Source organism: Morone saxatilis, unplaced genomic scaffold (genome assembly GCF_004916995.1).
Source record: "Morone saxatilis isolate NCDOM2014 unplaced genomic scaffold, NCSU_SB_2.0 Contig23, whole genome shotgun sequence".
Classification (NCBI taxonomy): Eukaryota; Metazoa; Chordata; class Actinopteri; family Moronidae; genus Morone; species Morone saxatilis.
This window is the reverse complement of record NW_023339796.1, coordinates 16189968-16203277: the sequence shown is the minus strand read 5'-3', so window position 1 is coordinate 16203277 and position 13310 is coordinate 16189968. Positions and strand designations below refer to the sequence as shown.

At 39.3% G+C, this 13310-nt stretch overlaps 2 protein-coding genes across 6 annotated transcripts in view; both read right to left on the bottom strand.

The window, feature by feature from the left end:
* ano8a (anoctamin 8a) overlaps positions 1 to 6130 on the bottom strand; it is a 15759-nt gene extending 9629 nt beyond the window's left edge. The window contains exons 1-3 of the mRNA XM_035670660.1: positions 5000 to 6130; positions 2076 to 2186; positions 643 to 775 (exon numbers count right to left, since the gene is read on the bottom strand). Coding sequence (XP_035526553.1) covers positions 643 to 775; positions 2076 to 2186; positions 5000 to 5195 — 440 coding nt within the window. The 5' untranslated portion in view covers positions 5196 to 6130. The remainder of the gene's footprint in view (positions 1 to 642; positions 776 to 2075; positions 2187 to 4999) is intronic.
* Positions 6131 to 12052: 5922 nt separating this feature from the next.
* The window catches only part of plvapa (plasmalemma vesicle associated protein a), a 4761-nt gene continuing 3503 nt past the window's right edge, over positions 12053 to 13310 (bottom strand). For 3 of the 5 annotated variants that reach the window (XM_035670564.1, XM_035670560.1, XM_035670561.1), the window contains 3 exons: positions 12910 to 13310; positions 12603 to 12660; positions 12053 to 12412 (listed from right to left, as the gene is read on the bottom strand). In XM_035670564.1, coding sequence (XP_035526457.1) covers positions 12379 to 12412; positions 12603 to 12660; positions 12910 to 13310 — 493 coding nt within the window. In that variant the 3' untranslated portion in view covers positions 12053 to 12378. The remainder of the gene's footprint in view (positions 12413 to 12602; positions 12661 to 12909) is intronic. The other 2 variants (XM_035670559.1, XM_035670562.1) reach the window with 1 other exon arrangement.

The following is a 13310-nucleotide window of genomic DNA, read 5'->3' as shown; positions in this document are numbered from 1 at the left end:
GCTAGCCTGGAGCAGGTCCTCTAGCCTATATATATATATATGCTAAGATAAGCTAACCAACTCTGACTTCATGGTTACTGCACAGACATGAGAGTGGTATCAACTGTCTCATCTAACTCTTCTTCGCAAGAAAGCGAATATGCATACCATCCCAAATTCCTTTGACTTATCAAACATTTCATTAGGCATCTATAACATAAAAAACAAACATACTAACTCTTGGTATTGCCTTATATTGGTATATCTGCAAAGGTGCACAAACTTCATACACATGCATATACAGATGAACACACACACACATGCTTATGTCTGTTCACCCTAATTGACATAATGGATAGTATCTTCCTTAACCTTGAAATAAAATGTAAATACAACATTGGCTTCTGCAAAACCTAATGGGGATTTACAACTGTAATTTAGAGTGATAAAAAAAGTAATAAAAGGTAAAATGTTACCAACCAGTAGGAATAACATTTAAATTGCCATGCCTGACCATTATTCTAACCTCCGTTCTAAAATCAAGTACCAACACTCATCAGCCACTTGGAAAAGTAAGCACTAGGCAAAATGTCCTCACTCAGAACAGTTCAAACAAACACAGAAGCAGCCCACACATGCATGCACACACAGTCCAAGTTTTACTTCTCAAACGTTGTCGTGATGAAGAAGGCGTGTGTCTGGGTGTGCTTATGCTGTCGAACTTGAATGCTGACTTGAGGGATTCCAACACGAATCTGATTCAGGAGCCACAGCAGAGTGTGGTCATCTATTGTATCTGGAGGGAGAAAAAACAGTTTTATTTAGAGTTGACAGCATACTTTTCATCATTTATACACAACTAATTTAATTTGGGGTTATTTAATGTTGCTCCACTTTTGTCCTTGACTGAGACAGAGTTGCTAAATGCAGTGAGATTTGCTAGATTCGGATTTTGGTAGCACCACCATGTTTAACCTTGCAGGCAGGTCACAATATTACAGTTCCAGGCCTGACTAAGAGTGTGACGTTTTTTTATTTTGTTTCTTTCACAATGTTGTATTTTTTATATAATACTGGATATACTGTATATTGTATGTTGTTCAGATTCAGTTTTGTAACTGGTTAATACTCATTTTTAGAAACATACACTATGTAATTATACATTTAAGTATGTTCGTTTAAACTGACAATTGCAGTTACTACACTGTAAACAAGTGAAATGGTCTTTAAATGTAAATTGTTGGCATCTGACATGTGTGAGAGTTGCACTTCTTGAAGCACTTTGTCAGTTGAAGCTAAAGTACTGAAAGTGTTTGAAATGTATGTTGAAGTGTATCTGAAATTGTAGTCAAGGCATGTAGGCAGTTGAACTGTCAGTTTGTATGTAAGCACTGAAAGTAGTTAAACTGTCAGCCGTAATGTAAATGATAAAAGAAAATTCAGTTAAAGCTGAAACACCAAATATATTTTAATTGTGTTTGCTGTAACACGTCAGTTGGTATGACAAATTATTTCATTTATGCTACATGTATGTAATTAAAATAGCACTGAGCAAAAATCTTTAAAGCTTTGTGTTCAGAATAGCCACAAGAAAAAAAAAATTAATTCTTAAGCTATGGTTGTGTCTTTTCATGTTAATTTAACAGACATCTAAACAAGAGCTGTTCTTTGTGCTGGGACTTCACTTTGGACCTAAGTACAAAGACTTTATCACATGCAACATTAAGCTATCTTGTAAAATGTGCATTTTTATAACAAAAGGAACGTCTCAAAATTCATACAATATATGCCAAACAAAGTATCTGCAGTGCATTCTCAAAGAGGAACTGAAGATAAAGCCCACTGAAGTATTTGCATACAACATAATACAGAGAATATGTTTTTCTGTGTGTATGAAATGTATCCGTCTGAGTCAAACTACATAGAAGGGCTGGCCTGTAGATACAGGTACAGTTAATGGATGAGATCTAATTGTCCCCAGAGACCACTTTAAGTCCTGGCTGACCACCAAAGACATTTAATGCGGGTGCGCTGTTCTCTCTACAGAGAGGTATTCGTCACAGGATGAACAGGGGGCAGGCTGGAGCTTACTGTACCTGGGAATGTCATCAGGATGTCACAGTTTTCGGTGGGCACCATCTTCAGCCAGGACTTCCGAGACATAATGTAGTGTCTGGCCTGCAGAAAGCGCTTCCCAAACAATTTATCTTAATAGAAGAAGGAGGTAGTAGGGCGAGAAGGTGAGAGTGAGTCAAATTGGGGTTAATAAAGTTGAAAATGAATGAGAAAGAGAGTCAGAGTCAGACATTGTGTGTGAGAGAGAAAAGGGGAACAGGCAGATGGTGATATTTTATTATGAGCCTGATCAAGGGCACAGATGACAGGTTAGTTATTAGTCTCACTCTGCCACTCATCACTGGTGTCATTTGTGCACCATATTTTTTGTCTTTTCCTATTTTTTGCTCTGTCACAGAGACGAAATGTCCAAAACAATTGTTCAGCCAGCGTGAAGGTTGGCTTTGCTGCATTGGTCAGAGACCAAATGCTAAAAGCTCTAAACAATAGAGGATATGTAAATGGTAAATGGGCTGTATTTGTATAGTGCCTTTCTAGTCTTCCAACCACTCAAAGCACTTTTACACTATATGCCACATTCGCCCTTTCACACACTTTCACACAGTGATGGCAAAGCCCATCGAACAGTTTACTATATGTAAACTGGGTGGTGTGTAAATAGCCAGTAGCAAACCAGCTTTTTGAGTATGTCTCTCAAACCATTAAGCAACAGGCCTTCCCAGCAGTGTTATCCTACTTGTGCTTTATCACAATGCAGTGTAAGCTCTGAAGACATAATTTTTGCTGCTTATTCTTCTTTCACACGTTGGTTCTCACTCTAAAGTCACACTCTCAAGTCACTGTCTGTCTCACGCAGGCACAATAGCCTAATAGTGACTGACCGATCTCTTTATTGTTCACTCAGTCGTACTGTGACACTCTCAGGACGTGTCTTTGATCAGGATTTCACAGTCTGCAGAGTAACTGCATTATCACATCATCTACTTGGAGCAAGGCTTATATTGAGAGCCATCAGAGCTGCTGCCATCTCTCTGCTACAAGTATAATGTTTTAGACTGACAGGCCAACTCAGTGACTGTAATAAACAATTAATATACTCTACTTATAATACATGACAGAAGGAAACGTAACAGGACGGTGTTCCAGTGTCCAGTTGTGCAGCAGAGCAGCTCTGGTGTTTGAGGAGTTTATCTGGAGATGTTTTTAGAAAGATGATGAGATTATAAATCACTGAGCAATTCTGCTGATAAAACTCTGTTTGACTGTGCGTGTGCGTGACAGAATGATGCAATCCAAACCAAGTCACTGACACTAAATGCTGTTTTCCCTTTGTCTTGCATATACTGTATGTTTTTCTGAATACTTCAGAGTGATTGTCTTTCTGACGGTCACTGACATCATTGCCCATTAAGGTCACAAGACATGTAGATACATCGGACACGCAAATCTCTCTGCCAGGCAGTGGAAATGTATCCATTCAGAGGAACATTGCCATGTATGAGGAGATGATTTAATGTCTATCTGCAGCAGAGAACGAAGAACTGGAGTGCACTGTATAGATATCTTTTTTATTATTCCTTTTATGTAAACTTTTGTAAGCACTATAGACTGGGACACATTGAAGCTTCCTAACATGGGCTAGCAAATAAAGTGATTTATCGTCAACCATTGTAATTGCATCATGGGATTTTTTAAAAATATCATTAACCATGATACAGAATATTCAATTATAAAAAGCTATTTCTAAGTCAGAAGTATCCCAGAACATCAGCCATAGCGTGACATGACTATCCAGAAACAAACATAACAATTCATACTGATCTTGGATATAGATGGACTTAGATATATAGGCCTAGACATTGAAACCCTTTTCAATACCACTCAGTTGAGCTTGGTAATATATTACATTTATTGAATTACTGACATTATAAATCTTGACCTGATTTAACTTACATCATAATTTCCAATAAACGTCTAGCCAGAGGTTCAACCAACCAATCAACCAAAAGCCCACCACATTCAACTGTTCATATAAATGAATCCATTCGAAGGAAATCTGAAATAGTTTCATTTTAAAGGCTACAGATTGATAATCTAATCCTTTGAATGTTTAAAGTTAAGTCACCTGTCCTGACTCACATAAATGCTTTTTTACAATAGGCTAACATGGGTTGGCTCGAAGTCAAGATGAAAATCAAAGCAATAACTATTGGAGAGCTTATATGGTCATTTCCAGAGGACCAGACTTTCACTCTCTTCTCTTTGCCAGAGATGCTGGACGGGCATCAAACTTAACAACTCAGGGGGGGTTGAGATGGACAGGGGCCCTAGATAATGGATAACCTCAGAGCTCCCAGTGAAGAACACAAACCCCCTGATGCACCTAATAAAGGTTATAAAATACCACAATTTCAGTGCTGCTTAACACTTATCATGCAGTTCCAGGAATAACCATAATCCCAGTCGTTTGCTTACTCACCACTGAAATATTTCTCCTGCATTATCCCCAAGTCTTCAACACCTGAGACAAAACGGACACGGCTGACACCTGAGCCTGCAACCCAATCTTTACTCTCTGTAAAGTATAGTGTAGCACGGCCCGTCGGGACATGCTGCTCCGCTGCACATGAGTCCTGCATGCACCTGTGGACCACCACACTCTTCCCGGGCCTGTGTGAATCGGAATGCGCACTATGTAGCGGGAAAAGGAAAGACGCACCGAAATCAAAACCCAATCACTGACGATTGACCCCTTCAGTCTCCTGTAAGTCATTCAGTGAAGTGATGAAGCATCAGTGACTGCACCATATTGCACATGCAGTGTAGCCTAAGCTCTTTTATCCCCCTTTTTTTTTTTTTTTTTTTTTGCAAATGAACACAAACACAGCTTCCTCTGATCTCCGCTGCAGGACACCGGATTTATGACCGTTTTTCTGACACTCACCGAGCACTGAGGACGGCGATAAGGACGTTTTCGGCTGTTGCTGCTGCTGCTGGTTGTTGGTCCTGTCCTGCTGCTCGCTTGGCACCGTCCTCTCCATCCTCTCCCCTGCCCCGTCGCTGTCGTCGACGTCTGCGGTGCTGCTGCTACTGTTTACAGTAGCGTCGGTGTCAGTTGCTCCGGTGCCCGCCGCTTGCATGCTGGTGTGCGCAAATACTCCAGGTGGTGGTGATGGGGCTGAAAGACCTCGCTGCACGGAGGACTCTTTCGCGTTTTATTGCATGGCCGTTGCATGTAAAGGAAAACACCCCTAGTGTATCTGATAGATGAGGAGGAGGAGGAGGAGGAGGAACATGATCATGGCATCTACACGCTACGCGCACTAGTCGTGACTGGGTGGTGACGACAGAGTTTAGGGAGACACCGCCGCAGGCTGCAGGTCTATAAACACTGACATGTATGTGTCCTGGCTGCACATGCACAGCTGCAGGTGGTTCGGTATAATATGCATTCGATTGTATTAATCAGGATACATCTACTGTACTACATGTCCCACAATGACTTTTTACTGATCTTTTCTATTGGAAGAAAAATATGTTGCCTAGTTTGACAGTGTTAGGTCACAAAAATGTATATTTACTTTACTCTATTTTAGAATGGTATTGCCTACTTTCCAAATGACACATAGTTGACACTGAATGTCTCAGATTAGCAGGGCCAGATTCATTTGTTTGGCAGACCGGGGCAAAAAAATGTTTCAAGCCCCCCCAGCTCCTCTCTGAGAGTTAATATGAAGCTACAGCCAGGAGAAGGTCATTGTTCAGGGGGAAACAGCTAGCCTGACTCTGTCCAAGGGTAACCAGTCCACCCAGCACAGTAAAGCTCACTATTTAACAACATATATCATATCACATATATCTTTATTTGATATGTAGAAAAACTGAACTGAACAAAACAGGATGACCAGCAGAAACTCCAGTCCTTGCACTGCAGTTCCTCATATAACTCCCCATAAAGTTTAGGCCAATGCTAGCCGTTCCCCTGTTTCCAGTCATTGTGCTAAGCTAACCAGCTGCTGGCTGTAGTTTAGGGTTTAAAGTATGTAGGATTTAGTGGCATCAATTCTTGTAGTTGCAGAATGCAACTCCCTCGCTCCACCCGCCCCTTCCAAGCACAAAGGAGAAACTACGGTGGCCATGAAACACGCAAAAAACATGAAAGGCCCTATTTAGAGCCAGTGTTCGGTTTGTCCGTTATGGGCTACTGTAGAAACATGTTGGTTCAACATGGCAGCCACTGTGGAAGAGGACCCACTCCCTCTGTAGATAAAAACAGCTCATTCTAAGCTAATGAAAACACAACCATTCATATTTTCAGGTGATTATACATGAATGAAAACATACCTATAAATATNNNCTGCCAATAGATCTTCCTAAATTGGACCTTTAACAGACATGGTTGGACACATCAATGGTGCAAATTCTGAAACTACCAAAACCAAATAACATGAAGCTTTTTGGGGTTTAGAGCCCCCTGGGGCAGTTACCTGTTTCTTCACAAGCCCTGAGCGGTAAAGCCTTTGCTCCCATAAACTTTTCACTTTCTGTTTAACTCGGAACACAAAACAGAGATTTATGAAAATATAGCTACTGGATATCGGGCAACATGTTAACCAATGTCTAAATAAATTACTCTCAATAGGCCCTACAAACGTAACACGTCTCATTTTCCACCAACAATATAAATAAAAACTCTTGTGTGGAAATAATTTGCTCAACAGTGCCAGAGAAACACTAATTTGATTTATTGGGATAAATTATTCATTCACACCTTCTGTTGGGGCCATCACCCTAAGGCTCGCCTGTCACAGGTTTGTCAACACATGGACAAATTCTCCTTCAGCTCTGTCTGGAAGAGGGTGTTTTGTGTCTGTATAGTTCACTGTTTCAAGCACTGTGAGTAATGAAGACAAACAGAAGAGTAGACCACTGTGACTGTGGGCTGGGTTCAAAGCTGAGGTCTGAGAGAAGCATAAAGCACATACAACCTTCAGTATAATGACCTCTGATCAACTTTTGTGTTTGGTAAAAATGGAAACAAAATATAATTCCACTCTACAAAGCTTCCACTTAGTCTGAATTCTGCTGTGATATTTTTGCAGAAACAGATAATAATAATCATAAATAAAATAATATAAGAGACTGTTTTTTTGGTATAGCGATTGGTGTAAACAATGCTTTACAAAAGGTGTGTGTTGGGACAGAACCAGCAGAATACAATTTACGAATACAAACGGACCGATAAAAGTAACACCTCTGCCATGAAACTAGTTGAAAATACAGAAGGTAATGATACAAACGCTGGACAGACCAAAGCTAAGTGAAATAAATCAAGGCAGATTGGAATAAACCTCAAAGTAGGTGACAATACAGAGAAATGGAATAACAATAAAATCAAGTAAAACGCAACTCAGAAGATGGTTCGAGTGAAAAAATCTAACATAAAGGCACCAAGTAAAAAGGACCACATCACATAAAGGCAAGTCTATAAAAATGTGTTTTAAGAAGTGATTTTAAAGAAGATCAATATTGCAATACACTATCATGGACACTAGATGGAGGCAGAGGCAGTAGATGGTTGGGCTTAAAGCTACCAAAGAAGGGTCAGGCTGCTGCCACATTATTCAAATGTCTTATATGTCTTTCTGTTCATAAACTTTCCAGACCAGATCTAGACCTTAAGGTTAAAAATCTGCTGACTCTCCTCCTGGCAGGAAATCCCCAAAATTGTCTCAGATAGCTTTATAATTTGACACCCTTGATGTGGGAAAATTCAACAAAACAATCTTTTAACAGGAAAAAGACGAGCTCTCAGGAACTGATAAGGAACAGAAAGGTTTGACGTTAACGTTCTAGCTTCTGATAAATTACAAAAAAATAGCACATATGCCAGTTTTGATGTTATGTTGTGACTATAAAATGACATTAAAATGATTGACACTGTTTGTATAGTGACAAATCACTGGAAAATTGTATGCCTTTGGGCTGCCCCGCCTCTCAACTTATTGTTATATTTTATACATGAAACTGCTGGAGTCAGGTGACCTTCTGAATAGACTTGTACGAATTTGAGATATTATCAAAAGTCAGTTATTTATAAACATATTATTTCATGTGACAGGGTCAATGTGCTTCAAAATAAAAGTATAGGCAAAAAATAGGCAAAGATTATACAAGACAAAAACATACAAGCAGGTGTTACAAATATAAAAATAATACTGATTATAAAATAGAACTTTTACCCATTAAAAGCAATAGTTATGTTTTAGGCTGCTTTTGAAAGAGGAAGCAGATCTTTGTTTATGTGGTAGAGAATTCCATGGTAGTGACATTTGAAATTAGTTACAGAGAACCCACTTCTTGGTTTCACTTTATGTTTTCCCAAAGATTGAACTGATAACCTCCAAACTTTTAATATTTCTTCATTACACGCACATATTTATTCTTATTTGGTTTGATGGGGTCAAGGAGTGGACATCCTGCTGAGCCAGCTTTGTCCAATCACCTCAACTTGACCTAATAAGTTTATCATCTGTCAGCATGTGTGTGTTGTGCAAGTCTGTGTGACTCCTGTCTCTCAAGGGGTGAGAGGGTTTCAAATCAACTAACTGCAGTGGCTTTAGTTGTGCAATTCTTTCTTAGCCGACTATGATCAGTAATCATCTTTCCATCCCTGCTTGTGGTGTAGTGGTTTCGGCGACAACTGACACTTGAGGAAAAAGTCATTTGTTCCTAAGTAAAGCCTCTTGTCTCCACTCTATTTAGTTTTAGTTTGGTATATACAGTGGGCGATTACAGAGCAAGGGATAACAATATGATAGAACATTTTGCTAATATAAAAATGTTGGTGAACTGGAGTTTCTGTTGAATTCAGTGTATATTTTGTGTCATTTGTCACCAAAATGGTTTGTTTTGTTAGCGAATAGTGATATATGTTTATTTCATTTGATCCCCTGACTTTTCAATCCAGCAAATATCAGCATGCTAAAACACTAAACTCAGATGGTGAATATGCTAAACATTATACCCCAATAAACATCAGCATGGTAGCTGATGTTAGCATTTAGCTCTATGTACTGCTGTGCCAGTATAATTACAGAGCAGCCAGCATGGCTGTAGACACAAGACTAGTATTGCTCACATATATTACATATTTGAAAGTTTCGATACAAATTTTTATTTTTTCATGAACTTTTTTACTATTTTAATCATCAACCAGCGAGACAAACAAGACAGGTAGCCCGGCGGGAGATACGTCTCAGCGCGCTTTTTTGTTCCCTTAGCACCAAAGGAGCAGAGACATGCTCCACGTGTGAGAGTTATTTCTAAATCACATGAATATTGGCACTGTAATCAATTTTCTTGGCAGGAGACAAATCAGACACCAAAACACCCCACATGAGAACAAAGTGGAAAACAACTAGTACCCATTAATTTCACAATGGACATTTATATTTATGCAAAACCTCCATCCCCGAGGAAACAAAAACCTCTATAGGAGGCCGCTCTCTTGAGAGAGCTGCAGCTAGCTCTCAGCAAGGTCTGAGAGCAAGACTGGCCGGCTGGCTTGCAGTCACTTCAGTAGGTGGAGCATCTCTGCTCTGGTTCAACGTTATCAAGAATATGAGCTGCCATGTATTATGTATTTAATTATTTATTTCTGCATTCATTTATTTATGCCTATGTCATTGTTTGTCCTCCATAAACTTTAAGACTGCAAGATTGTCCATAAAACCTAGGTTACATTAGGTCTAGCTGCTCAAACAAAGGTTACATTAAGTCAAACCCATCCTCTTAAATTAATTACACTGGCCTGTGTTTTCCTTTACAGAACTCCTTCTCAGAAACAGGTCAAGGTGAAAGTCATGGTTGCGCTGAAGGACTTCAACACAAAGGGACATCAATGTGAGTACATTCCTCCCAGCTGTTTCCAGCGCTTACCTCCCTCCCCCTCAAAACTATACAACTTCACAAGAGAAAGGGTTTTGCCCCCTGATGTCTTTACCAGCCTGGGCAGCCATGGGACTTAGGGAGGCCAGGCGGATAGGAAATGTAATTAGAAGTCAAAGTAAAGGGGGAACATTAGCAGCCATGGACAAAAGAGGTCTCAGTGTTGCGACCCCAGGTGAGGAAGGAGGTCGTAATCATAAGCACCCGTTCCCTTTCCTGCACCAGGACAGGAGGGAGGTGGTCGGTCAGGCTGCGACACAGTGGCCCCAACTCTGCATCAGTGGTCTCAGTGCTGTCCATAATGCTGAGCCAGCAATGAGGTTAATAATCTAAGGACGACAAACTGACCATGTAGTTTTATTTGTTATTATTTATAATAATAACTAACAACTTGAAAAATGAGGACATAGGGAAAACATTTTTTATTCAAAAAAGTTTATAAGTTTCGCTTTCATGACAAATTACACCCCAACAATCACAAGCTGCAAACAACAAACACAAAGGATCCACTTTGTATTTGGGTCATAACCTTCACATTTTAAGTTTGGATTCAACCAACTGCTGCAATTATTAAAATATACTATCTACAACTGGATTCTTATATACACGTATTTATACATTTCAGAGTGATATTATTGTTGTAATTCTATATATTTTTCAATTTTGTCCATTGTTTCATTTTGCCGAACTTATTCTTCTTTTGTACTACAGGGTTGCTGAGACTTACAGTTAATGTTACATTCAGAACAATTTAAATACAATTTTTAATAACGTTTGTGTGAATAAATAAATAACAATTAAGTAAACTCCTGGTTGTTGAATCCTCAAACCAGCTGGTAAATATAAGGTGGGAAAGTGCATAATTTAATCTCTACTTCCCTTCCACAGTTATTGTTGCTGTAACTCAGTTGTGTCAGCTGAAACAATGATCAACTGTATTATTTGTGTATAGGGAATAGAGAAATGACATGAGTTGACAGGAAAATGCAGAGATCACAGGAAACATGCACAGTCAATCATGCTGATTTTCCAGTGATGTAGTTTCAACGCGTCCTGTGAATCCGTCAGTCTAATAAAGTGAGTCCCAAAAGAATCCAACCAGTTGACCTTTAAAATCCTCACAGCTACTCCTGCAGTAAGCTGCACATCCCAAATGTGGAAAAACACTTGATGTTAAACAAAGGATATCCTTTAGACGGGAAAGAGCTCTCCGTTCACTCAAGTCTAAGTACTGTATTTATTAATTGGCGCCAACACAATACATTTTTGGTTCTCGAATTAACAGTACGTTCCATCCTTTCACAGTGCAACGTACAGGATGTTTGTCTGTTCTCATGACGGTTTGTTTCCCCGTTCCATTTTGGCTCCATATTGATGTTTGTATTGGTAATGTTATACAAATGATCAATGATCCATGATCAATGTCAATAATATAAAACTAATTTCTGAAATTTAAGGACAGTGCCATTCATATCTCACAAATGTTAAAACACTGGATACACACAAAGAAATAATCCTGTTTATATTTCTCTACTTTAATATCTGTGTCTTAGTCTTGTAAACCAAGCAATCACCAAACATTAAAAATAAAATCTGTCTGCTTTTGTTTCTGTGTTTAGGCATATTTTGGGAAAGGTCAGAGCACTCATCAGATACAAAGATGAATCTTTTTACCACTCACATGTTATTTCTGAGGAGTACATTAGGTTGTTTTTTTTTTGGGGCTATGGATATCCGTGTTCTCTACAGTTAAGTGATGGCACATTGTTTTTAAAAACAGCGTGTACAAGAGCGTTTCCAAAGGTTCCTCCCATCTGCCTCCGCCGGCCTGCTGACAGGTTGGCAGGTAAACATAAACATGCTGGAAGGATTAAATCGCGTTGCCAGTAAATCTTGCCTGAAACATTAGAGGAGGGGTTGGGGAGCCATTTGCAGACAATTAGCCACACAATAGGTGACGCACACAGGGACAAACAGTCATTTCCGGGTCTGCATAGGGTAATATCTTAAATAAACTTGTTTATAAAGAAGACACAGGCACAGTTGATGTGTTTACATCTAAACAAAGCTTTTATTTTTCTGTATTTACAGTGTAAAAATAGAAAAACATGTGCTTATTAATGCAAAGTTGCATACTGGGTAGATACAAATCCTGAACACACAAACTTCACATTTCAAATTCAAAAGTGCAAAAGTTATTCAAATTACTTTTATATATGCATTTTTAAGTATAAAATGTCACAGTGTATAGTATATGGTACATTTATATTGATATGCAAAATGTGAACTCAATATAAGAAGCTTGCATTTATCTGTGTGTAATAGATGGAAGATACATCTCTTTTAAATTTTGGTTTTTCACATGAAGATGAACTAACCCAACATTCTGGAAAGATCTTGTTTCTCTCTGGAAAAAGAAGAAGTGAGAAAGAAAAAGAGAGAGAGAGAGATTGCAAGAGAATACTGGATTATTTCTTGGTTTATTTGTTGACGATACCAAATTTTGAATATCGCCTCTGTGCACACAATGTTCAGACCGCAACAAAGACACTTTCGCATTCACTCTCAAGATACAGCTAAAGATGCGTGATACTCACTCTGGGACAGGGGGGTTGATGAGGCGTTGCAGATCTTGAAGGTGCTGAGCAACGCTGACTGTTGGTTAAACATAAGAAAACAGTGATTTGTCACCATTTAGACATAATCAATCAAGATGCTTTTAGTCTCAGTACTAAAGAACTGCCAACAGTTAGCATTTCTGCTGAGGTTCTACAAATACTACAAATATCAGAGCTGCTCATTTACAGTGGATTATTATTATAATGGGGTCTAGAATCAAATCAACCCTACTAGATACCAGCAGAGATATGTGAGACAATATTTTTTGGTAATACGGATACATACCTGAGCCACCTCCCAGTCCACTCGTCCTTCCTGCACCACCAAAACCAGTTCCACTTGATGTTCCTTTCCCTGTTCCAGTTCCTGTCTTACTTGGTCCTGAGTTACTGTTTGCCATCCCAAACCAATTAAATGGAGACCCACTTTTACTCGTCGATCCAGTTGACCCAGAAGATGTTCCCAAGCTTGAGGAGCTTTTTGCATTTGACACTGGCTTATTTAAACCTGTCCCACTTGAGCTAGGGTTCAGGCTTGACCCAGTTGACCCAGAGGAAGACCCAATGGTTGATGAGCCTCTCCCACTCAGAGCTGGCTTATTGAATCCCGACCCAATGGAGCTACTTGACCCAGCTGGAAAGAGGGATGTGCTTGAAGACCCTGTCCCAGTTGATGCTGGCTTATTG